General features: G+C 38.0%; 1 protein-coding gene across 14 annotated transcripts in view; it reads left to right on the top strand.

Moving 5' to 3' along the window:
- The first annotated feature begins 2,239 nt into the window (after positions 1 to 2,239).
- LOC129725247 (collagen alpha-1(XVIII) chain) overlaps positions 2,240 to 27,201 on the top strand; it is a 698,730-nt gene continuing 673,768 nt past the window's right edge. For 11 of the 14 annotated variants that reach the window (XM_055680831.1, XM_055680826.1, XM_055680833.1 and 8 more), the window contains exons 1-2: positions 2,243 to 2,377; positions 17,515 to 18,135. In XM_055680831.1, the coding sequence (XP_055536806.1) occupies positions 18,131 to 18,135 (5 nt within the window). In that variant the 5' untranslated portion in view covers positions 2,243 to 2,377; positions 17,515 to 18,130. Of the gene's footprint in view, positions 2,378 to 17,514; positions 18,136 to 27,201 lie in introns of all 14 variants that reach the window. The other 3 variants (XM_055680820.1, XM_055680822.1, XM_055680821.1) reach the window with 3 other exon arrangements.

Here is a 27,201-nt window from a genome sequence, read left to right as displayed (position 1 = left end):
TATTTTTTGAGAAGACAAAAAATAATTTTACCCGTACATTTCATTGGCACCCTTAAAGGGTGTCCACGATGAAATTGCCACACACAAAATTGATTCGCAAAATTCGAGTTTTCATCCGATTGCCATCAAATTTTCAGGGATTGAAAAATAACTATTAAACTTCATTTTACCATTTTACTTGTATTTTATTTACAGTCCATACGCAAATGCCCGCACCTTGGCCTTAACCCCGGCCATAAGATTGTGCACAACCTGTGAATCAACCGTTTTTTGTATGTAAACCCATACCACAGACAGACGTCCAAGCAAGAACAACATTGATCAAAATTTCCGTGTAAATTTTTAAAGTAAATTGCGTTATAAATCACTTGTACAGTAGCACTAGTGACCTTATCGCTACAATACATTTTTTTTCGCTGGTGTTCAAGGCTGGCGCTATTGGTGGCGCTATCTGGTTACGAATTGCTACTACAAAAAGCTTTACACAAATTTGGAACTCAGCTTGGACGTCTGTCTGCGCCCATACTACATACCCATACCCATACTTCTTCAGTTCCTCGACTGTCTTCACTACCTTAGGTTGTTTAAGAAGGTGCTGCTTCATAATCGCCCAGTACTTTTCGATGGGGCGGAGCTCCGGAGTGTTGAGAGGGTTGAACATTTTCGGCACGAAATTGACCTATTGTCCGCATACCGCTTCAGCACGTCCTTGGAGTAGTGGCATGAGGCCAAATCCGGCCGGAAGATTGTTGGGACGTTGTGGGTCTTCAGGAGAGGAAGCAGCCGCTTCTGGAGGCACTCTTTCATGTACACCTGTCCGTTCATCGTGTCCTGGGTCACGAAAGGTGCTCTCCGCTTCCCGCACGTGCAGATGGCTTGCCAAACCAGGAATTTCTTCGCAAATTTGGACATCTTCTGAGTGCGGACATGCTCCGGAACGCTAAACTTATCCTTGGCCTCGTAAAACAGGTTGCCGTGGATCTGTTTGAAGTCGGCCTTCACATATGTTTCGTCGTCCATGATGCAGCATTCAATTTTCGTCAGCATGTTGGAGTACAACTTCCTGGCAAGGGTTTTGGCGGACTTGTTCTACTTCTCGTCGCGATTAAGGGCCTTTTGTACCTTGAACGTTCGAAGCCCAGCCTTAGTTTTGGCCTTCTGAACAAAACTTCGGCTTAGGTGCAGCTTCTTAGCCGCATCCCAAACGGAGGCGTTCGGGTTTCGGTTGAAGGCCCCAACTACGCGGTTGTGATTTTTGGTGTTGTACGGAATACTTTTTCCTTCATTTCTGGGCTTCCGATCGGTGGTCAGTCGTTCCTCGCACCGCTTAATTACTCGCGACACCGTGGAATTCGCGATTCCCAACGTTTTAGCGGTGGAACGATGCGAGAGATCCTTGTTCTCGTGATGAATACGCAACATTTTATCACGCACGAGCTGTTCTTTCGACTCCATTTCCGCGAGTTTTGATCACAGGACTTTAAAACTTGCAAAATGTAAATAATGCACTATGAACTAATTCCACCCAAATGTTCATTAAATTCTACACAACGGTTGAAAAGTTAGAGCAATTTCATGGTTTGGCAATTCCATCGTGGACACCCTTTATGTGCAGTTATGTGAAATATTATTTGGCATTTTTTCATCATTAACCGTATATAACAAGACATGTATGAAAAGCCGAAGTGCAAGCATCTCAGTTTCATGTTATGTCCGTAGATAGCTCATGTTATGCAAAAAAGAATCTGTTTATATCAGTGATACGATCACTATCAACGACAGTTTCATGTCACACCACAATACTGCAACAAACGGCTCATGTTGCGTTGGCTATCAGCCGCGTCGGAGCAGCTGCTGAGTCTCTAGGCATTGAGAGCACTGAGTTCTGCGAGAGCGTACGCACCAGACGAAGCACGCGACCGGCGTCCGTTCAGTTCCCAGCCGGCGTTTTTCTGGTGTGTACATAAACATTCCTGTGCATAGAACGAATCGCGCCAAAACAAAGACCACGCGGCCGGCGCTCGCGTCGCGTGCTTTTTGTCAACATTGGTGGTACTCACTCTCATCGAATGAGCGGCAAAGCATGGTGCTGCGGGAATATGTTGCGCAGCATTGCGGCTCTCTTCAGTCGTGTGGAGCACCAAGTGGGTGGATGGATGATGAATGGGGATGGGCAACCCTCCCGTTGTTAGCAGGCTGGGTAGCATCGCATCGAAAGTGATACAGCGCGGCAGTCAGTTTACAGTGTGCTTTCGGTACGGTCGCAACGAGCCGCTGTGTGCAATTTTGTCTACCGGTTCCCGGTTAGCTTTCAGATCAGACACCGTTGTCTTGCGTTTTCGTCAGACGCCGGCGAGGAATCGGATCCCCCAGTGAAGTAAGTTTTCGTGTCGCAGGAAGTGCAGCAGGTTGGCGCGTTTCAGCAAACTTAATGCCTGCTGTCCTTTCCGACAGTGCGAGGATTATGAACGAAAGTGAAAGTTATCATCTAGTGCTATTCTAGATTTACAATATCAGCGGTAGCAGCAGCAGTAGCAACAGCAGGACAATGGGAGATAAGTGTTTATACAGGTGCCTCTTGCCTAAACGGTTCTGCGTGCAGAAGAGATTGATCAACGTTATGTGTCGCAAACCAAATCCCTCTGTTGAAATATCCTGTGCTATGTGATAACAACTGCTGTGCACTTGTAGGGCCTCCAGCAGGGGTGCCAGCGTGCAGTTGACAGTGCATATAGAGTCGCCTAATATGTTGTTTGTGGTCCATTATCTGGTGTTTTGTGTTTACGGAAACTGTTTGCCTATACCATATGTAGCAGGTTTCAGTTTGTTTACCCACCGAGTGTTGGATGATAGAGAAACCAACCTCACCTGTAGGAAGATATCACCGGGCAATTCAGCAGACCCAGTGCGTGTTAGTTTGCGTGAATAAATCACTGGTGTGCGGATAACCAGAACAGGAAATGGCAGTGAAAATGTAATGGCCGGAGGCTATATTGAACAATTATCAGAATTGTTTGATTTTCTGCTGATTTTGTTGCGTTTGAAAGCTGGAAACGAGTATTTAGACATTCTAACTAATGAGAAAATGTTGAATGTAACATGTCGTTATTATTTTTAAACTTAGCGTCTATTCTGCGTTACCGATTAAAGCACCTCCTTCAGAATGGTTTTAGTAATCAATCGGAGACAAACTACTTCTGTTGGATAAACAATCCAGTCATCGGTCTAAAACAATATTTGCCAATCGCGCAAAGGTTATTCCGAAGTCAGTATACGGGACAACAAAAATTTTTTTTGCGTAATCATGACAGAACCGAATTCGACATGCCAATCATGATAATGCTCGGGGCAAACATCGAAGATCTACGTGGAGCAACGGCCTATTGGGGATTTTAATAGAAAGCATGTGCAGCTGACCGGTCATAATGTTAAACGTTGAAAATTATTCGCATTAATTTTAATCAGCAAATGGTGAAAACCAACAATAATTTTCCACTGAAATAATCTGAATAAAATGCGGAGCATTTCAACAGTTATCAATAAATTAAGGAATAAATGAAAACCTGTTCATTTGTATTGCTTTGCCGACATTGCTGGATCAGCAACCAAAAAAAAACTCATTCATCGTAAGTCAATCAATGATCAAACAAACATTCCAGAATAGCATTTTAAATATTTAGCACCGCTTCGGTTAGTCGTGCTTTCTCGTCACAGTATGCGAGTGGTTCGAATTTTCCACCCATTTCGGATCCAATCATCCAATTAAATGGAACGCAGCGAAGCGGTTTTTGTAACGAATGGCAAACAGTGAATCGAAAGCCTTAAGAAGGATTATGTTTTTGGTTTATAGGCTTAGTGCCTGGAAAAAAGGAAGATTAAGCTTATAAGAGATCTGTAGGAAGATATTAACCTTCAACTCCTGCAGAGTTGAATCAGCACTGTATCTTTTTTTAATACACAGAATTCAATTTAGGTATGAATGTATGTATTAGCTACTACATCAACAATAAATTGCTTTAAAATATGCTGAGGTTACAACAGCAAATATAAAACTCACACTCATTCTAGATGAGAATAAATTTCAAATAAAATTTGAAAAGGAAGCTAAACCATGTTTGCTTCAAAATTGAGTCCCATTGAAATGAAAGGCCTAAGCAAAACTTCCACACCTCTTTGGGAGAAACTTTATTTGTTACAGGTTTCAAATGGCACAAAAAACATTCCATGCAATAGCAATGCAAAATAACATTACCACCACCCTTGCAGTCTTGAACATGCTGTTCATTGAAGCTCGAAGTGCAATCGCTTCCCTCTGCAACCGGGTGAAAATGCAGGATACAAGCAGAATGTTATGGCAATGTGTCGGGTTGCTTAGCTGTATCACCACTTTGGTTCCAACAATACCACACACAGTGATCAATGTTCAAAACAGACACACACATTATTTAGTATTTGGTTCATTCCATTAGGACATTCTAGGTTTTAAATACATTTTGCATTTAATAAGATGGGTGTGCCCTAAACTCATGGAAATGAAAATTTTCTGGCCTTTTTCCAACCAGCATTCTGATCAAAACCGATGCCGACCACTTACGAATGTGAGTTGGTTTTAAAATTGTAACCAATATTTGTCTAATCCGGTTGTTACGATAAAAGCCCCGGGAGTTTGTCGCATAACGAATCAAACTCTCAAACACCACAAATGTAGGAAAATATATACATGATTATTTTTCCACAATGTCTGCGTTTAGTTCAGTACACTTTCGCCAGCGATGTTCGAAGTTTTCGATATCACGTTCATAATGAGGAGCGCCAAGCGTTTCGTTTAAACAGAAAATATTCAAATTCATCGAAATCTGCCGTTGACTATTTTCCCACTCGCATCCCAGAAAACCGATGCCATGACCATACTGAAGGTAAGAACCGTCATCTTCCTCGGAAGCGGCTCAGTATTTTGTCTCCGATTTTTTTTTCTCGAGTGCGAAGTGAAGAATCTAAATTTCGTCCAGCAACACAACCATGAATGATTATTACATCAAAATCACACGTGCGATGTTTTTGAACAACCGGTCACCATAAAGTTCATTTCTAAGCGCAATCTGTTGCACAGGAAACGAATATTATTACGAGCTTCAAGTTTTGTATTTGCAGCACATTATTTTACTAATTTAAGTATATCCTCTGTAGCAATCATTTTTCTGTGCAAAATCTCTGAGAAGACGAAGTAACCTTTTTTTCTCGTGCAAATAGAAAATAAACCAAAATTGAACACAGTTTCGATTTTGCAGAACTCTTCGAACTGATTTTGAGAAAAAATAACTTCCTCTTATAACAGTTATTGAGTTGTATTGAGTAATGATTCATATTGGATGTCGTACACAAATTACGTAACGCTTCATGTGGTACGTAGTTTGTATACGACACCTTAGGAGACAAAGTTTGAACTGAAAAAGAGCAATGTCGCGTTATTTTGATTTTTTTGTTGAATAATATTTAAAACCAGACTTGTCGTTTTTCTTCAGAGAATCACTAGCGTGTATTAAAATTTTTCTCTGCGAAAACAAATGCTCTCACACTGGTGACCAACTATGCGCACCTTCTTGAAGATAGCTGCAAATCATGCGTATCTGAGGAGTTCGCAAAAAGCACCATGACAAAGTCTGGGCAGTTCTGCCATAGTCATGGTGTGTAACAAAGTAACACATATCATTTGCTCAGAACACCAAAGTATGTAGAAAAACCAGATGAGTTGATTGTTTTTTTTTTGCGCACTTTTGCTTCCTACACGCTGAGTTAAGAAATTAAACTACACAACATCGCACGCTGTTTCCAAAGCTGCAAAAAAACGTGATCGAAATTATTTTTGATCACTTAATTATTCCCCATTTGTAGAGGTTGTAATTTTATAATTAATCCACTGAACAATGAGAAAAGAAATTAACTTTTTTTCATATTTGCAAATAAAAATTCACTTTGTTCGGAAAAGTTGTAGCACATTCTATAATAAACAACTTTATCAAAGACAACGTACTTCTATTCGCCTATTTAAATTGACTTTTGCGGAATTTTCTACATATTGCCACCGAAAATCAACTTTTTTCAATATGTATAACATTTAGTAGTGATTTTCTACAATTTTCCAATGTTCTACAATGTTATTGCTATAACGAAACAATGCACTAATTTACTAACAGATATCTTAAAAATCTGCAAATATCTGCAGACTAAACCATTTCTATATTGAAGTATAAGTTAAACATCATTCAATCCAAATATAAACATTTGACTCTCGCTGGCTCCTGTGTAAATATCTGGAGTAAATTAGTGCATTGTTTTAATCAAAATCTTCAGTAACTAAATAAATATAGAAGATAAAAACAAAATTTCTTCGGTGAACTCTGAGTTTCATTATAGTAAACAACTTTGTAGAACACTGGGATATTTTAAAAAATCACAATAAAAAGTTATATTAAAAATTATCTAAGGGGTATGGAGTCTTCGACAAAGTTGTTTCTTATAAAATGAGTTACAACTTTACTGGGCGTGAATTTTTATATGCAAATGAGAAAAACAAAATTCCTTCCACACTTTTAGGTGGATTAATCACTGAACTCTAACTTTTATAAAATGAAGAATAACAACTATGCTGAATACACTACGGCTCCAAAGTGCATTTTTATAGTAAAAAGTAATAAATGTTATTTAGTGCACTATTTCAGTGAAAATCGTCAATAATCAAAGAAATATGTTAGACAAAAATGAACTTCCTTCAAAAAAATTGTTTGTTTTGTTATAGCATACAATATTGCATAACATTGAAAAATTGTAGAAAATCACTATAAAAAGTTAAATTATAAACATTTCATTTTTAGGGATTATCTACAAAAGACCATTTGAATGGTTGGATGGGCATTTGACGCCTTCAACAAAATTAGCAATAACTTTGCCGAACAAAGCGGATTTTGAAATTTCAAATTGAGAAAAGTAAAATTCGTTTCTTACTATTAAGTGGATTAATTACAAAATTAAAACTCCCATAACATGGAGAATAATTAATAGAACAACTTAACTGAAGAGACTGCGGCTCTCGTATAAATTTTTAGGGGTCTAAATAATTTCAATCACGTTTTGCAGCTTTGGACACAGTGTGCATCGAAAAGCTTGTTTTGTGAAGAGTAAGAGTAAGAGTTTTCTTACCGATATCGAAAATATTCTGTGATAAAAGGGCATTTTTTGTATGATAGAGTCTGTAAGACCCATTCGACCATACTGCAAGCATATTAAACTACACTACAAAAAAACAACAAATTTTTCCACACGAAAGGACATTACTCACAATAACCACACCACAGAGCTCACTGCAGTGCTTTTACAGTGTGTTTATTGAACATTTATTAAATGAGGGGAGCATCTAGGCAGGAAAATAGTGTTTTTTTGCGTCGGTAAAGTTTGCCTGGGTTTGTTGTGGTGCGAGCAGCAAGCGTGTTAAATTTTTCTGCGAGCATCAGAGACACCGCACGCAACAGAAGAAAAAAGTGTGGTGCAAAAAAAAAGCTACACGCAGCGCTCATGCTGGAGATGACGTGTTCGGTGGATTTTAACTCCGATCTTTTCACATATAGAGGAGAACAACAAGCCTGTTGGTAACTAATGAAAGAAATAAACGCAAAAACACATTATTTCATTGAACGGCTTTTGACCCCTGGCGGAATATTTTATTTCTTAAATATAGTTTTTGATTACAGTGTACATGACTAAGTGTATAGTTCAGTTAAAAAATTGAAGAAATTTTTTAACAAAAACCTGTCTTTCTCTCAATTGTCGATTCACGAATCGAGTCTCTGGGAATGAAAAAAAAATTGTAAACAAACAGCCCGTTAATTTGACACCAGTTTTGCAAAAATTGGTTGTGTGGTTTCTGAGGTTTTGGAGATATCGATTTTTACATTTTGATACATATCCTCTAAACTAAAAATCTGATTACAATGAAATTCAATAGCAAACTATGGGGCAACTAGACCTTTTATTTGCAATTAATTTCATGAAATTCGGTACAGCCATCTCTGAGAAAAGTGAGTGAGAAATAAAAAAGTTGCACACACACACACATACACATACACACATACACACACATACACACATACACACACATACACACACATACACGCACACATAAAATACTTGATTTCATCGAAAATTCGGGTCACCCTAATTTTTTTTTTTTTTTTTGGTAAGTGCTTCATTATATCGTAATGTCTCTAAAAAATTACTGTGGAGCTCTAGATCCCAATTTCCCCCTAAATTCAGTTTCTGGACCATGTTCGTGGGATAAGTTAGAGTCAAAATGCGCAGAAGAGCGGGGGCCTAGTGTGGTTGGTAACGTCTCCGTCAACCACGCTCGACGCCTGGGTTCGAATCCCACCGCCGACATAGGTGTCGATGGTTGTGAGGTGGCGTGATCCACTCACAACCAACCCAACTGGTCTAGATTCAATCTTAGCCGACATCGGGAGATTTTCTGAGGCGAAAAATCTCTGGGATCACGCCTTCCATCGCATGAGGAAGTAAAGCCGTTGGCGCCGGTCCGTTAATAAACGGGTCGTGAGTTAGGGTCCTGGGTGTGGAGTCGCCTCCCTGGGCGTCGGTGATTGGCCACAACAGTGGCGGAACTAGACCGACGGAAAATAAACGAGAATAAAAAAAAAAAAAATGCGCAGAATTACAAGCACACTCATCTGCTGAACAATTTTGCTGAAGACCATCTTTCTAGTAAGCCAGAATCGTGCGATGAATCAAGGTCAAATTGCCAAGAATTGCGTGTATACTACAACCAAAAACGATGGAATTAAGTAATGAACTGTCCACCATCCAGAAGCCATTGACTTTTCAAACAACTTTGCTGAAGACCACAGCTTTCTAAGAGGTCGAAGTCGGAAGATTAGTTAAGGTTAAAATACAATGAATTACGTGCACATTACTGCTAAATAGCGGTGGAATTCCGCTGAACTGTACACCTACCAGAAACCCCAAAGTTTTTCAACAAGTTTGCTGAAGACCGCCGCTTTTCAGGTCGTTAAAAATTTTGAGGAGTGCTACAGTACTCATACAGGGTGTTGCAATACTCAATTAAGTGATTTCAAACTTGTGGCGGGAAAGTAGTGTGTTTTTAAATGGACATAATTGAAAAACAAGAAGTTGTCGTAAAATATTCTCAATCTTCTGTACCATTTTACGTAACCCATTTTCAAAACTAGGTCGTGAGTTAAAAAAAAACACTGGGAGCCCAAAATGTAGAGCTGCAGCAATATAAAAAATGACTACTGAAAATATATATTGAAATTAAGACATTTTCCATGAAATTTTGTGAACCCCGAAAACCCATGAATTAGTTATATTTTTTTCGAGTTCAACAATCTGAACGCTTGAATGAAAACATTATTAAAAAGCTTAATTCGCATGATTTCCGAATAATAACAAACTTTGGGGACGAATATTTTCGCCTTGAGCGTGCGAAAAAAAAAGAAACGTGTCGACGACCTTTTCAGATTTTGCTCAAAGTTTAGATAAAAATACTCCAATTTTAGAGTCGATTGCATCACCTCTGGCCTCCGCTCTTTTTCGTCAGAAACACTTTTTTTCTTGTGGGAGACTGAACCCCTGCGACCATTATTTGACCTATTGTGCCCAACTTACTTTAAGCGATAATATCCACCAAATGCTCAAAAAACAGAGCTTTTTTTCATGAATTTGGACATTTGAGATGTGAGGTATATCAATAATATATCGTTAGATTAAGCAACTCTTGGAGAATAGAGAAAAAAAATTATTGCTACTTTTCTTTCAAAATGGCGGCTGTGCAGCAATTGCCGTAAACCGCTTTTTTTTTTTAATTGTTCCGCGGCGAGCAGTAGAAGTCGTGCCCAACTCCACCTATTACCAAAACAAAATTTTTTTCATTATCTACATAAGTGTCGCTAGTGAAGTACACATGATTATATTTTTAGAATTTTTCTTCGCAAAATGGCAACGGTTTTAAAAATAAAGTTCTGTTTCGACGAAAAAAATCGACTTTGATTGTTTATAACTTTTGTTGTTGTTAATCAATCACTAAAATCGTGTGTACTTCACTAGACAATCTAATGAAGAAGCTACAGTTAGAATTTCAAGTCAATCGGATGTAAACTTTTTCAGTTCTACTTCTCGCCGATTTTGAAAACATGGTTTGAGAAAAACGCGTTTAAAGTTTCAAAATGCTATAAATCTTCAGAATCGCAATAATAAAGCCCTCAATAATTTTTTAACCTTCAGTCAGCTATCCCTGCGCCGTAAAGTTGTCCTTCATGGGCTTCATTTTCCTCTTCTTCTTTTTTTATCTGATCTAAGGCTGCACTTACCCTCTTTCGCGGTAACAGACGGTAACTTTGACGCGGTTGGGGTTCGATCCCACGCAACACTCAAACTTGTCACTCATATTTGAGTACTTTTGAGTATAACTCATAGTTGAAAAGTATAAAAAAAACTCAAACATAGAACGTACACAACGATAACGGCTGATCGACTAAACAAAAGGAAATTGTGAGTAAACTCGTGCTGTAGAGACGCTGTAACAGTCGAAAATTGATGCAGCGACCTCTATACTTCAAATTTGAAACACGATATCGATCATAGGTAACTTCTACTAGTTTACAAAGCCTCGGAATTAAAAACAAAAACGAGCATCGCCAAAATAAACGGAAAATGTTTTTTTTTTTGGAACATTAAAGTTGTGCGGTAAAAATTGATTTAAACGAATTTTGAGTTTAGATCAGTACTTGGGCGATGTAGATTTTGATTCTAAAATAGTTTCAGCATAATTTAAGCCAATGAAAAACAATGATAAAAAAAATTTTTTTTGGTGAATATAACCCCTTAAGTGCGCATCACTATTTGCAAGTTAATGTGCTTGCTGCATTGCTGCACCTCGTAAGAAGCAATGTTATAAAATCATATAAAAATGCGTTTTTCTCGGCTTACTGAAAATGCAGGTGGGACTGACATGCTATGCGCGGCAGTAGTGTGGCTAGATATGTTTTTGTTTTTGCTTTGGAACAATTTTATTGCATTTTTCTGGAAAAAAAACATTATTTCGTGTATCAGGAAAAAAAATATAAAAAAAATAGCTTATAACCCAGAGAATTTATTAGCAAAAATGGAGTTACAGCATTTAAAAAAATAAGAATAAGAAAATCACATTTCTTCTAAATTTATGTAACAATTTTTCTAGTTTATTACATCTCGAGATATTTTATGACAGTTCTAAAGATTGCTTTCTAACGCAAATTAGTCAAGGAATCCAAAATCAATATCAGTCTTGGACAGCAGTGTCGCCTAATATGTTATTTTTGTTTTTGAAAAAATAAGTTGCGTTTTACAGCAAATGATTTGTTTTGTATTTTGAACACTCGTATTTCTGTGAGAATATGTCTCACGAAAACCATTAAACACTCAGAAGTATTATAAGTCGAGTTACAGAATTTTCATGAAGAAAGTCAAGTTTTCTCTGAGCTGCCGATAGTTTTTGAATGGCTGCTTTGATTATGGATATTCTGAATTATGCAAATTAAAAGAAAAAAGCCAAGGAACCCACAAAACATATAAATTTTGACCGAAAGTGTTGCCAGTTGCTTGGATATCCATGAAAAATAGTTCATTTTGTCTTATTTGGCAAGGGAAAAATACCAAGCGAAGACAGTTTTCTGATAACATTCGAGGGCGTTTCTTTATAACAGCAGTGGTATTGGCAAAATAAAGACTGTCGACAAAAAAATGTTTTGCCGTCTAGTTCTCCATAAACGTATGTTTTTTCACTACTGACCTTATTCCCATGTCAACGATGGCTTATGTTGTTGTATATAACATTCGGTATGCGGTGTACACCCATACTTTAGTACACAGCCGCTCTATTACCGAGTTTGATTCTTTTTGCACGAAGCCGAGCAGTCTATTTTTTACTTCTTGCGCTTATTTTTCCTGCTGCCTTTTATAACAGCCGTCACACGACATTCGTTATGGGCGAATAATGTCTCCGGTGGATTAGGGCTGTTACCAAAACGCGCTGTTTGTTCAACGCTGACACGAACGTCCATATAATGAAAACAGTTCTTCTTTTTTCTACATTCGCTATTCCGGAGACATCCTCCAAATAACGCCGAATCGACAAACGAAATACATTTTTCATTTCCTTTTGTGATGCTCTGTTGTCAATGCGCTCGCAATCTGATTACCCGACTGTGAGCGCGTGTAGCTATCACAAACAAACAGCAACAGAAAAAGTATTCTGAGGAGACAGTAAAAAAGGCTGTACTTTGGGAAAGCTGAACAGTTAGTTAAGTAAAACTGCTTCTAACATGCAATTTGTCATGGCCAAGAGGGTTACACCATCTCAATGCACATTGAAGATGATATAATTGAAAATCGGATGCACGAGCTGTCTATTGAAAGCGTTCAATTCCCAGCTACATAAAATTTAAGTTGGGTGATTTTTCGAAGACTTTTCTGAGGTGCGTTCCGTATACCAGCCAGACAGCAATATGTGAATTTCGCACTAAAAAAACCAGAGCAAATACGTTATCATCGCCCGAAATGTTCACTATTATAGAGAATAAACTGACAGGAAGAATAAGACAAGCGATCAAGAGCAATACCCATAGTAAAGCAGCGAAGGCCTCGTTTTTGTAAAGATAGCCTTGCTACTACGAAAAAAAAACGTTACTCGCTCCAGCAAACAGCAGAAGTAGTTTTCCGTTTTTTTTATATCTAACATTTCGTAAATGTATTTCGCACTTAGCACACTTGGTACTTCCCCACGGGTGAGAGAGTTTTTCAGACACAAAACTAATTTTCATGAGGGTTGTTTACATGAATAACTGTGGAGAATGGGTTTTAGGGAACCAAAAGTATTATTTAAAAATGTATATCAAAGATAATTTATTTTTTTAACGAAAAGGGACCAAAAAAATGTAGGAAACTTTTAGTAAAAAGTCCAGGATGGAGAAATTTTAGAAGCATTTTTTGAATGATGATTCTACACCATTAAATTAGACCATGCAATAGATTGGTCGATTGAAATTAGACTCTCTGAATATATATTACAGACCTCGTTCAATTTTGGCAACAAAAAAACTTTGGACGTGTTGCAACCATCCAAACATTGAATTGAATTTTCGCTTCAGTCCGGTAGGCATCTAACAACACTGTTCGGATTGGCTATATAACTGGCTAGTGAATTTCTCTTTAGTCCGGTAGATATCATAAAGAATTCAAATTTGGACGTGTTGCCAAAATCGAACAAGGCCTGTACTAGCGAGAATCGCACTCTAATGAGGATAAAAATATGGGAAGAAAAAGCGAAGTACAGAGTTCAAACTTGATGCGCCATTTGCTTGCTTCTGTTTTGAACGGATGAAAAATAACTCTGAATATTATTTTTGTACTGTACCAAATTCGGGAGTTTAATTTTCAAATATTTCCAACATTGACATTGATTTTGAAGTTCTCATTATTCTGATAGATTTTGATATTTAAACCACGGTTCGACTTCTTGTGTACTGCTGGGTTGATATATATAAACGCCTCTACTTCTTGTTCATCTCAAGATTTTCTAATACTTTTTTTGAACTAATAATATATGAACACCAAAAAACAAACTTAATCATCTTTTAGGAAGTAAACAATCTTTCTCGTTAGGAAACTCAAGAACAGAAGCATACTTCCCCTTTTTCAAAGCAAGAAAATCGCTACACAACTTGAATCACTTGTACTGAGCCTCATCCTACCCTCGACCGCTTTTCAGTGCTGGAAACTAACCAACGGTGCTCCCACTGACCGTTATTATAAAAAAATGCACCAAAGAATCTAAGTACACCATTCGATTCGTTATGACGTCCAGAATGTCTGGTCAAAATTTCAAAATCATCGTACGGTACATTTTTGAGTAATGCCCTTTTGAAGGTCGTAAAGTACAAAAAAGTGATATAAAAACAATGAAATACTTATTGTAAAGCACGTTTCTCAACCACCATTTTATGAAATAACTTCCAAAATAGTTTCTACACATTCCAAGGGTTATATTTCAAGACATTAACAATTGGTGGAAAGATTTATTTGAAAATCCCACAGTGCACAGTGGTCTAAGCTCGAAAAATAGTGATCGTCCTAGATTTGACTGTGAAAAATTGATTTTATGTACTCAATTTCTTAAGCAAAATTGTTCCATGGAACAAGGCCTTACTTTTGACGTTTTTAGTTTTTCGATCAATCCACCTAACAGTTAGATAAAATAATTATTTTTTCCAATTTTCAATATACCAGATTGCTTTTTTCAGCAAAGTTGTGGAAAATTTTAAAAGAAAAACAATTGCTGAATACTGCGATGTCCTATCTGTACGTTGGACACGACAAAATAGACTTTTTGTTGAACACCCCTCTTTAAAGTCAGTTTTTTGTCTATAATTTTGTCTGTGATGGTCAAAACAATGCAAAATGTTTTAAGATTTTATTCATTCAACTAGGATTCTCTCAAGATTTTATTAAATTTATTGTTTTGACAATCATAGAAAAAGTTATTGACAAAAAACTGATTTTAAGGACGGGTGTTCCAGAAAAAAACTCTATTTTGTCGTGTCCAACGTACAGATAGGACATCGCAGTATTCAGCAATTGTTTTTCTTTTAAAATTTTCCACCTGGCTGAAGAAAGCCACCTGGTATATATTTTTTTGTTCATCTATAATTTATTTGACACGGCACAAATACAATTTAATGTTTAACGGCGCCAATTATATCTGGTAGCTTACTTTCTAAAGTATCTTAATAACTAAAAGCAAATTTTTTATCCTCGCTGCCGACTACGAGCTGAAACTAAATGGAACTTAAAGCTATAATATTTTGCATTAAAAGCACTGGTTTACTGTATGATGGTTTTCATTGCCATAGGTAAGCACATGTTCCGCTGCTGGGCCAAGATATTACGGACTGGCATATTGGGTTGTCTCCCTCGGGACCTGAGAGTATCGTGCGGGTCTAGTTGCTGTTTCCGGATCCGGGGTCTTAACGTGTTCTTGTCGTTTGGTTGGATGTAGGCGGTAGGGAATAGGATTAAACTGGGGCGTGAATGGATTTCAGGAAAACGTATATAAGGGACATGTAGGATAGGTCACGGCGCGCCAAGACATCACGAACAGGAACAGCCGGCTGCCTACTTTCGACGGAGATGCGCGTCAAATCTATGGTGATTGGACATAAGCCGGGACATCACGCAAATGAAATCCCGACCTACATCCAACCCCTTGAACCACGGGTTCGTCGACACCTTGGACACCTGGTATATTGAAAATTAGAAAAAATATTTTTTTATCTAACTGTTAGGTGGATTGATCGAAAAACTAAAAACGCCAAAAGTAAGGCCTTGTTCCATGGAACAATTTTGCTTAAGACATTGAGTACATAAAATCAATTTTTCACAGCCAAATCCAGGACGATCACTATTTTTCGAGCTTAGACCACTGTGCACTTTCGGATTTCCAAATAAATCTTTCCACCAATTGTAAATGTCTTGAAATATAACCTTTGGAATGTGTAGAAACTATTTTGGAAGTTATTTCATAAAATGGTGGTTGAGAAACGTGCTTTACAACAAGTATTTCGTCGTTTTAATATCACTTTTTTGTACTTTACGACTTTCAAAAGAGCATTACTCAAAAATGTATCGTACGATGATTTTGAAATTTTGACCAGACATTCTGGACGTCATAACGAATCGAATGGTGTACTCAGATTCTTTGGTGTATTTTTTTATAATAACGGTCTGTGGGAGCACTGTGTAACCATTTATAGTGACCTGTCGTCGGTTAGTCTTTCATAAGCTCCATGTTCATCATCACGGAATCCTATCCTATCATTTCATACGTAAGGCGACGCTCACTGCTTGGGACTCCAGTTGGAAAGCCAGCCGCTTTACACCAGGAAATCCAAACAAAAGTGTCAGTTTTGCTCTCAATAACTCACTAGTTCCTTTTATAATCATTCCAGTTCTTGACCCTTAAGTTTCAGTCGGGCTCAAAGTGTTTTTTTTTTATTATTTTTTGCACTTCAAAATGAGTATTACTGTCAGCAGTAAGTTTGGTGCTCTCGAACGCAGCAATGAAAACAATTTATCTGCTATTCAGCAGAGACCGAAACTGAAGCAAAAGCGAAAAATAAAATAAAAATCAATTCAGTCCGTATGAACGTCACCCGTTGAGCGTAATGAAATTATTTTTGATTTCTATCAAAAACCGATCCGGAAATAACAAAATTCAAATATTTCATTTGTTGCTTCAGCTGTCAGCGTTCGCATCGTTTAAATTGTATCATAGAAGAATTCCGGTTTAATGTACGTATCTATCAAGCTGACTGTTTTCATATTGATAAATCACATTGTTGTCATTTCTGCAGTTGAGAATTTCCATCTGAGAACTTGCTTAGAATTTCTATTAAAACAATATATTTCCATTCAATTTTTTGCCTCTACAAAAAACATTTCCTAACAAAGTATATTCAGTTCGTTGCTGCTAGAATGTCAGTTTTTTCCTTTCCTACAGAAATGTCTGCCAATGGATTTCCTCCGTTTCTATTCTATGGCGAACGAGTTCCATAAAGCACTATGGTCTGCTCAGAACATGCATAAAAAATGTGAATATTGCAAAGGCCATGAGCTCAAGGCTAAAATCACGCCATATGGCATTACGAATTAATTAAGCTCAGTTTTATGTCAGCTTCAGTAATAGTTACGCAAACTTGTACCGGTTTCGTCGTACCGGAATCGTATTTTCATTGTGCCACAGTAATTTCCAGTTAGAAAGGGAAATATTTTATTATTACGTTTTTAAAATATGCCTCAAGCTTAAAACATGGAACAAGACAAATGAAGTAACGGAACCACATCGCAGAAACCTCTTGCTGGCTGCTGGGTGGATCGAGATGGATCATCCTCGCTTCCGGAATTACTACCGCATCGACTGCGAAATTGACTCAGTGCGTAGTATCCGACTGCAATTGTGTGTTCACGGTGGTAAGACAAGGAACAGGGGGCAGGACGGGTGCGTGTCTCGTGGGAAAATCACGCAAAAGCGACAACAGCACTCGACAGTTGCTGCAGATGTCACCGAAGCGAAAAAATAATAATTAGTGCGACGATGAACACCAGAAAGCGGAAAAACTTGCGGCAAATATTCACCTGCTTAGATAAGGATACTCGAGCAACTTGGTTGCAGGAGTAGGGTGGTCATGCTGAATGGCGAGGGACAGATGAGAAAATAAGTTATGCTTTTTTCATTCATTTCAAAAGTGCGCGCGACTATCGAATTCTGCTACTGCTGGTGCTGCCTCCCGACTGCAATAAGCTCCAGCTCCACTGCGGCGGTGTTGACTTTATTCTGCTGTTTTTGTGATAGTAATCTGAGCCATTTATTATTTTAATTCCCCAACCTCTCGTCAGTGTCGGCGACGACGAATAGCCGAACGGCCGGCTGAAGTTCCCCGGTTGATAACAAAATGTGCTATATAACGACATAAAAGTGTCATGAAAGAGGATTCACTTTTCTGGTGTTATTTTGTCTCCTGCGTCGAAAGATAGCTGTTATTTTTATTCCTAGTATCGTACAGAAAATTGAAAATCAACCGGAAATCACCGTGATCATCATTCGTGCGCTGGAGATATTCTGCGAAAAAATCGACAGTGGCGCGAAATTCAAAATAAATAAAATATAAATCCCCTTAGGAAAACGCACCATCAATCATTGGACAGCTATCTCAGTGTCTATGTGGTGAGTGAATGGCACCAAGCCAATCATAACGTGAAGCAATCTAATAGTGAAATCATTCGTGTAAAAAGCGTAGAATCTGAAGCAGAAAACGTGCTTTCTGTCGAATCAAAAAAGAAGCTGACGCGGCTGATTGAGTGAGTGACGGATTTGTGGCTAGCGGGAAAGGATTCCCGCTGATAGCCGCAGAGCGCGCGAGTGGCGCGGTTCCAGCCATCCGTCAGTCAGTCAGAGCTAAGGCTGAGGCGCCACCCTGCTGGGAAAGGAAGCACCCACATAAATGCAGCAGCAATGACGTGAGTAGATCGAGAGAAATACATATCTAGTATCGTACGGCAGTAGGTTCTTTAACGTTGCCATGAAGATTGATCGTGTGGCAGAAATGTACATGCACGTATATCTATGACTGGGCGAGATTAATCACAAACCACGCGCCGGGGGATGATGATAAATATGTTTATGTGTTATTTTCATTTCTGTTGGAAGCTACCGCAAGCTTCCTCCACGTGTCACGACTTTTGCTGGAACACTTTTTTTCAACTATCCGAATGTAAACGACAGAGTATATTTATCCTACTAATTGGAATCGTAGTTCACATGCACGTACCCATAAATTTTTATACAATAAACTAGTTTTTACAGCATAAAATATCAAAACATTAATGACTTGGAAGAAGTAATAATTTGAATAAGTATGATAAATGTCATTTTAATAAAATTAGTTAACGTTCAAAACCGGTTAAGCCATAACTCACAACCAACATGGTTATAGTCATAAATATTGTAATAACAGTTCTAATTGCCGTTACCTATGGTGAACATTTGCGCTGATGGATTTAATCTATCGTTAATGCAGCAAAATATTAATAACCACTCATGGCAAAGTAAATAAAAAAACTGAAAAAGTTAAAAGGTGACACGACCGGACGGTTGATGTGAGACAAAGCTTTGTTTGATTACATTTGATTTTGTGGCTTATAACCAAAACACGTAGGAGACCGACTTGTGGCTTTTGGTTTGTCCTATAAGTAAGCTAACAGTATATTGTTAAATCTCTAAAGTGTATCTCCAAGTAGTAAGAGAACCACGGAAGTACAAATCCAATCAAAATTAAGCGTCTATATCAACCCTCCCCAGATGGTCTCTAGGTACGATGCTGGCCTAACAAGCCAGTCGTCGTAGGTTCGAGTCTTGACTCGGGAGAGACTGTTAATTCAGTAGGATCGTAGCGCTAGCCCCGCAATTGTCCTGTACACTTAACGGTTGGCTGCGAAGTCTGTGTATAATAAACAGAAGGTCAAGTTCCGAATCGGAATGTAGCACCAAGGCTTTGCTTTGCTTTGTCAGTGGTTCCAAACCGGGGGTCCGCGCCCGGCCAGGGGGGCGCGAAGCTCTTGGCAAATTAGACTGGCAGTTGAAATTTCTTTCTACGTACCTCTGTGAAAGCGGATTTTCAACTCTTCTGCGTATAAGGACCAAGACGTGAAACAAATCAGACCTACAGGATGATTCGAGACTGAAAAACGCAGCCTCGTACTGCAAAATTATATCTGAAATAATTTTAGAGGGTACAGAGAGAGCTCTCTGTACTTCGCAGAAAGGGCCGCGGAGCTCTTTATGTGTAGCAAAAAGGCCCGCGGAGCCAATAAAGGTAGTAAACCACTGGTCTACATTGTAAAAATGATGACACAGACAGATTACACAGTGCAAATTTTTTTTGTCTTGGTTTTTAGATATAATTTTCTAATATATTTTAATGCAAAAACAAATTTCCCTGAGTTTGGAACTATTTCAGCTTAAGGGGTAGCAATGGCGCCATTTTGAATTTTTAAGAAATCGAAAATGCGACCCTCTCCCCACAAAAGGAGGTGGATCATGTTGATTTCGTTGTTTTTGTTTCTTTGAGTATCGCTTACGCTCTGGATATTACATTAAACAGATTTCAAATACGTTAATCCTGGGTCGAGATAAACTTATTTCAGTAATATAGGGAAATTGGAGCAAAATTTACATGTAGTTGACATTCTACGTGGATCAGATACCTGCCAATAGATTTCTGGGACTGATTTCCTCAATTTAAGACACAATTTGACTACCAAATTTAGATACTGACGGATCCATTAATGCTCTACATACTTGATATTATTTTGCTCTGTACAATATATTAAAACCATGCTAAAACTGTTTTCGTTTTATCATGGTTGTAATATATTCCACAGAGCAAAAAATCATCAGTGCGCACGGCGTGTAAAACGGACAACTTTATTTTAAAAAAGGGCATCGCCAAAATCTTCACCATTTGAAAATATAGCTTTTTACCTTTCATTTGAGACCCTCCGGAAAATCATTCATCGCGGGCTTGCGAACAACTTTTTTTTTCTTTAAAAAGTATTCTGACAGCAAAGCGTTTAACAACCGAGAGGATAGTACGATGCTACAAATAAAAAAAAAGCAAGAACTTTTGAAGCGATTCAGTGAAGGTTGTAAGTTTAGTCGAGTGCAACTTTCGCTCATACTAGATTTTTTTCAAACATCCCTAAAATATGAAATTATGGTCGAAATGCCAGTTTTCACCTCAGCGCATGAAAATTATTTTTGACTCATTTGTTTTCCAACCGATTTTGAATATTTTAGCCGTTTTGGAAAGGGGAAAGATAGAGTTTAAATATATACAGGTTTGTACTAACTTCATTAAAATCTGTGAGTTATTCGAGCGTAAAACTTACTTTTGAAGCTTCTCCACGCAAATTTTTAACCTCACTTGAAATTTGTCAGTTATTTTTGTAAGAAAAGTACAAGTACTCAAACACTTTGAAACTATATATATTTGAGTTACGAATAAAATAGAAGCTGTTCTATGTAAATCGGCAGATGTTTCGCTGAGTTATACTGCCGGTAACCGCAAGTCAGTCCTATCTGTAAAAATGTCAAATGGAGAAAACAGCTCCGAAAGTCATTTTTTTCTCGCTCAGTTATCACTTATTTGCGTGCGTCTTGAACTGTCCTACTGTTTTTTAGCTTCAAAGTTTGTGTTTTGTCAGTGCGTCTTTTAAAGACCACCTGAAAGTTATTTCACATCAGTCTTTGTCAAGACTACCTACGTTAGAATTCAACATTTGTTTTTAACTTTTTTGTTTTGTATAACCTGAAATTACAGGGCGAAAACAGAAATCGCGCATCACTACGAGGAGAAAGAGAGAGCATTTTCTCTCTCGGACAATTCGAGTGTCTGCAGCGAAAACCTTTTTTTTTTTTGATATTTTGGCTAAGCAAGAAACCGATGAAATGGAAGTTATTGCTAACGAATCCATACAAAATGTAAATTCTTTAAAAAAGGAAAGAGTTCCACATATTGTGGTTACTATTTCTTCGGAATTTCACTTTTTTTAAAGGAACTTTAAACGTTTGTTTCTGACGTTCAAGTTACCTATCAAATTGTCCGTTGAGTCGAATGCCGCTTATTCGCAGATTCAATTAAGGGACGTAATCGTCTTGTTCAGTATTCAACTGACAAGATGTACAATTTTTTTGCCTACGACACCGAGAACACCAAGCCGTTCAAGGTTGTCTTGAAAGGTCTCATCAACGATCAAACCGTTGATGAAATCAAAATTACTTTGACAGATTTACTTGGCATGGCCCCTACCCAAATAATTCCAATGAAACAAAAATCACGAAGTGAAAATTATCAGAGAACTGGAGTTTCCCTTGTAAACTATTTAATTCATATGAACCGCAGATAGGTTAACAACTAGAAATTTTTTGAAAAAGCACATGTTTTATATAATGTGCGTGTAAAATGGGAAATTTGGCGGAGGTGAAAAGCATATCACCCAGTGCCGTACTTGTCACGATGTAGCCATGGATCTAATTTCTGTAAAATGGACCAAAAATGTCTTTATTGTGGAAGCTCTTACAAAAAGGACACATGTTCTGTGAAAGACGGTAAAATGTTTCGGTGTGCCAATTGTAACGGCAACCATGTCAATTTTTTTACGAATACCCTTGTTGCCCTTGTTGAGCCAAGGCAAGGCAGGGTAAGCAAAACTCAATTTTCCAATCAAAACAAACCTCAAAACAAAATTCTCCATGCGTACTAGTACCGCTCAATTTTTCTACTCCTTTGCATACCCGTTTAACGTATGCACAGGTAACAGGAAGTTCGAACATTATTTCGCCTAATGTTCGAAAATGACCGGCCCTAGCTAATATTGCTACCAGAAATATTTGTTCTAATGTCAACTGCCTGGGGCCTATTACGGCACACAGTGGGGCAAATTGGTTCGTTGGTGCGACAAAACCTCATAACTCCTTAGCAGTTGTTTCTACAGTGTTCATGTCTTCGGCAATGTTGTTCACCATAAAAACATCTTTTTGAAAAATGTACTCAGGCAGCTTTAATTTTTTTTTCTACAGATGGCGTTGACATATTTCTTTTGAATAAATGGTGCTTTGCTTCTTCGGGAAAGTTTCTTCGGGAAAGTTGTTTATATCATCAATTGACATAAAGTTATCGAACTTATTATAACTGTAGGACTGACCGTTGACGAGATAAAATTATTTTCATTATTCATAAACCCAAAATTTCAGTAAATAATTATAACTGGGAATAAAGTACATATGTTTCAATTTCAGATATATTCGAACATTCGAGTCATCATGAAATGAATTATTGACAGTTTCTAGTTGACTTTGTATAGTTTTTTTTTCAACCTATGATGTGTCATCATTTTTGAGAAAGAATATAAAATATATAATTTTAATGTTATTGTTTCTGACGAAATGTTTCAAATAGGAACATTGTTCAATTGAAGATTAGTTGGTCATGTTCCCTTTCTGAGAGCTCCTCTTGTTCAATTTTATTTCGTTTAACATGGATACTAAACGCTTAAAACACTGTTCACCCAATAATAAACTGTTTTCTAGTATTAATAATTATTTCCGAGAGGTCTTCATACTACTAAACGTCAGTTTTGAAAGACCCCCGTACACAGTTATGGTCGTGTTACATACACCGGCATTCAGCAAAGCCTATTGTAGGAGAAACATCGATACGGACACTGCTGATTAACGGTTTTTAACATGAATTGACATAAAAACAATCGTTGCTAAAACTCGAATTACTCGGTAAGTCGCAACTAGTAGCAGCTGATTTTTGGTTGAGTACTAGTCAATACCTTGTATTTTAGTTCGATATCCAAGCAGCACACATTGTTGCAATGAAGCAAATGCAACTCTCAATGCAGCATTCAAAGATTGTAATAATTCGCAACCGTTACTTTTATTCAACTTGTAAATAACCGAAAAAGCGCAAGAGGTGGAGCCTATATGCAACTAATAGTGCTATGTGCAATCATCATCTGCATCGATAACCGCTGCAGTAGAGGAAGAAAAAAAGGAGAAATAAAACTTAGTTTGTTTACCTTTACTATCATTACTCTTCGGTGATGGTGTCGCGAAGTTTCATATAACTACAAATATATCGAATTATTTCTCTATTTACGCTTCTGATAGGTGTGTAATTCTACCTGCGATTCAAAATTTACCGTGCAAAAAATGTTTTTCCTTCGTAATTATTCACGTGTCTTTCATAAAGTGTTGTAAAAGAAATTTCATGATTCAAACTCGCCAAACTATAAACAATGTTTTGAGAAACGATAATTCAGAAAACCTTGCTCAGTGGATATGCAGTGTTAATCATGCGAAATATGAAATAACAAAACCATATTTCCAAAAATAATCATTTATCATTCATTTATATCAAAGATGGCTGTTTACTGTGTGGTAATTTCAGCAAATATATGGTTTACCAAGATGTTGCTATACATTTTCATCACTAGTTTGCTTTCCTTAGAAAAAAACATTTGTGAAACAACAATATGCAACATCATGTGACATTATCGTTATTTAAAAGCATCATGAAATCTGCAGTTGAAAATAGATTGCAGAAAACTATAGAGCAATTTCTAGTGTTCAGTTACGAGAATGAAACACGTAAATAACAAAATGTAGCTCAATTCTTTTAAATTTATTCAACCGGAAAAGTTTCTTGCACCGTTAAAAAAAAATTTAAAACAACAAGTATTGAGTAGTATCATTTGAAAACATGTTGCAAGTGCTGCTTGGAATTCAGTTTTGGGAAAAAGGATACGGCACGACTACACCGAATCTCGCACGGGGACTTTTATCGAGAAGACGAAACATTTAAGATCTGCCGCTAAGCGAAATTTCCAGAGTAGGTTTTCAATGTTTGTTTTCATGGATTATTTTGGCAGCACGTGCGTTGCACGGTATGCGACATAGCTAATAATAGCTGGAATACTCTTTATTTCTTACATTGTTCTCTCCCTATTACAATGCAACCCGTTTTGAAGGTTAGTGACGCGAAACCACTTTTTGATAGATGATTTCTATTCTAATATCGAAAATATTATCATTATTATATTATCAATATCAAATTTCCACGTATACAGTGTTTTCTTCTAATGGTTCAATTATTTTTTGATATAGTTGATTTGATTTGTTCATTTATCGGATTTTTATTTTTGATTAACAGTTATGAGCATGAAATTAAAAAAAAACATCTTCCTGATTAGTATTATTATTAACATGGCTATTTGATTATAAAAGATTCACTATGCTCTTAGAAATACAGGAAACCTAAAGTATAGTTTATTTCATTAATTAAAAATATAAGCAAAAGTCTAACACAGGTGAGTTCCGTTTTTGGCAACACGCTTCTCGATTTTCAGTTGCCAAATATAAAACAGTGCCAAAAACGGAGCATTTATTTTCTGAGAATTACGAGTGAGAATGCAGCTGATCACTTAAGGCACAACAAAGGATTAGTCCCATATATTCTTCTTGTCCTATTATAGACCGTTCCGATAATTATAAATACACTTACGATCAACCGTCATTTCAAATAACGTGCAGTATTCAACCAAACGTTGGTTGCGTCCTGTTGTTTACATCCAAAAGAAACAGATGCTCTCATTTTTACTAACATTTAGTGCGAAATTTTGAAAATGCGTGGCCTTTCTCCCGAGCAAAGAAAGCGAATTGTGCACAAATGGGGCACCGTGAGTGGTCTTTCTATAAGAAAATTAGCCAGAGAGAAAGGTATAAGTGTCGGAGCAGTTCAAACCGCATTGCGGAAGTATTGTGAAGAGTGCACATTTACTGATGCCCCAAGACGTGGTAGAAAACCCGGGCCTGTTGATCCCACAATGGACAAAAAGGTTGAGGAATACTACAAGCGGCATCCTTCAGTATCAGTACGAGATGTGGCGAGAAAGCTTGGAACCTCGGCGAGTAACGTTATGCGTGCCAAGGGAAGAAAGGGTCTGCAGATCCGTCGGGAGCAGAAGCAGCCAAAACGAAATCCAAAATAAGCTGAATCTGTGAAACCGAGAGCTCGGAAGCTTTATGACAAACTTCTGACCAAAAAATGGGGTGTGTTATCATGGATGACGAAACATAACATAAAACTGGACTATAAGACTCTGCCAAGACCGCAATTTTATACATCACCGAAGAGAAAGGATGTCCCTGGACCAGTGAAAGCCATTTACACCGAAAAATTCGGCAAGAAGGTAATGGTTTGGCAGCCCATTTGTGAATGTGGGAAAATATCTCGTCCATTCATTACGAATGACACAATGAATGGTAAAATTTACGTGATAGAGTGTTGGCAGAAAGGTTGTCACCCATGGTTAAGCAGCATAACAATCCTCCAATCTTTTGGCCCGATCTTGCTTCCTGCCATTACTCTAAGGATGCACTAGAGTGGTATAAAACAATTAATATCACATGTGTCCCAAAGGAGATGAATCCTCCAAACTGCCCTGAAATTTGCGCTATTGAAACTTTTCGGGTTTTGACCAAGGCAAAGCTGAGGAAATATGTCAAACCAGCGGACAATGTTTAAAGTGGTAAAAATGGTCGGAGAACACACTGTGCAAAAGCTTATGAGTAGTGTTAAGAGAAAAGTTAGAGAACTCGCGTATCCTACGAAAAATAATCCCAACTTGAATTGAAACTGGAAAGAAAACACTTATTATCTATATTTCAGAATAAAATGACCCGAAAAATCCTGTATATTTTGTTTTATTCAAGAGAGAGGATATATTTATAATTTTCGGAACAGTCTATAGTGAAGAGTCATTGGGTATAATTGAGTGAAGTGTATAATTACGTTTGAGAGAGTTTGCTTTGTTAAAAAAGTATTGTTATTAAATAAGTACTTGTAAATATTCTCTTCAAGTAATTTTTAATTGAATACATTTATCCGAATGTTCCATGGAACAGGGTCGAAAAAATATAGAAGGACACTTACTTACTTTTACTTTTATGGCGACAGATAGTTAAGATCCTATGCCGAATCCAGAATACCCGCTGCTCTGGCATCCTCGTCGACAGCACACATCCAGCGCAAGCGCGGTCTGCCTCGAAGTCGTCGGCCTCTATCCAGTTCTCTACTAAATATTATCTTTGCCGGTCGCTCATCCGCCATCCGTGCTACATGGTAAGCCCACTGTAACTTGCCGTGTTTCATCAGCTTGACAATATCAGCGTGTTTGTATACTTCGTACAGCTCGTGATTCATGCGCCTGCCCCACACTCCATTCTCTAGTTTGCCTCCGAGTATTGATCGCAGGATTCTACGCTCGAAGGCCCTAAGCGCTCGTCGATCGGCCTCCTTCCACGTCCACGACTCATGTCCGTAGAACGCCACCAGGAGGATCAGAGTCCTATAGAGCGCAAATTTCGTACGGATCTGTAGGCTACGGGACCTAAGCTGGCTACGCAATCCGTAATAAGCCCTATTCGCCGCCGCAATCCGCCTCTTCACCTCGCGGCTCACCTCGTCGTCACATGTCACGAGAGTACCAAGATAAACAATTCGTCGACCACTTCTAAAGTAGCCCCATCCATCTCCACCGCAGCACCAACATCCACAGAACTACCACGCTCTCTGCCAGCCACCATGTACTTCGTTTCGGCAGTGTTTGTGGTGAGTTCAATTCTCGCAGCTTTCCTTTGAGAGCCGTAAAGGCCTCCTCAACTGCTCTACGGTCAACACCACTTATATCAATGTCGTCCGCAAAGCCCAGAAGCATGTGAGACTTAGTGATGATGGTGCCGCTCCTCTGCACACCTGCCCTTCGTATTGCACCTTCCAAAGCTATGTTGAACAGCATGACCATCCAACGTCACAAACGCGTCCGAAAATTCAGCCGCTGTCCTGACGCATGATGTGAAACCGTCAAGCGTCGCACGTAACAGCTTAATTAGTTTTGTTGGGAAACCTCGTTCTAGCATTATTTGTCAAAGCTCGTTGCGTTTCACTGTGTCGTACG

The sequence above is a fragment of the Wyeomyia smithii genome, chromosome 2 (assembly GCF_029784165.1).
Source record: "Wyeomyia smithii strain HCP4-BCI-WySm-NY-G18 chromosome 2, ASM2978416v1, whole genome shotgun sequence".
Taxonomy (NCBI): domain Eukaryota; kingdom Metazoa; phylum Arthropoda; class Insecta; order Diptera; family Culicidae; genus Wyeomyia; species Wyeomyia smithii.
The sequence above is the reverse complement of the archived record's forward strand: the minus strand, read 5'-3'. Positions and strand labels throughout refer to the sequence as shown.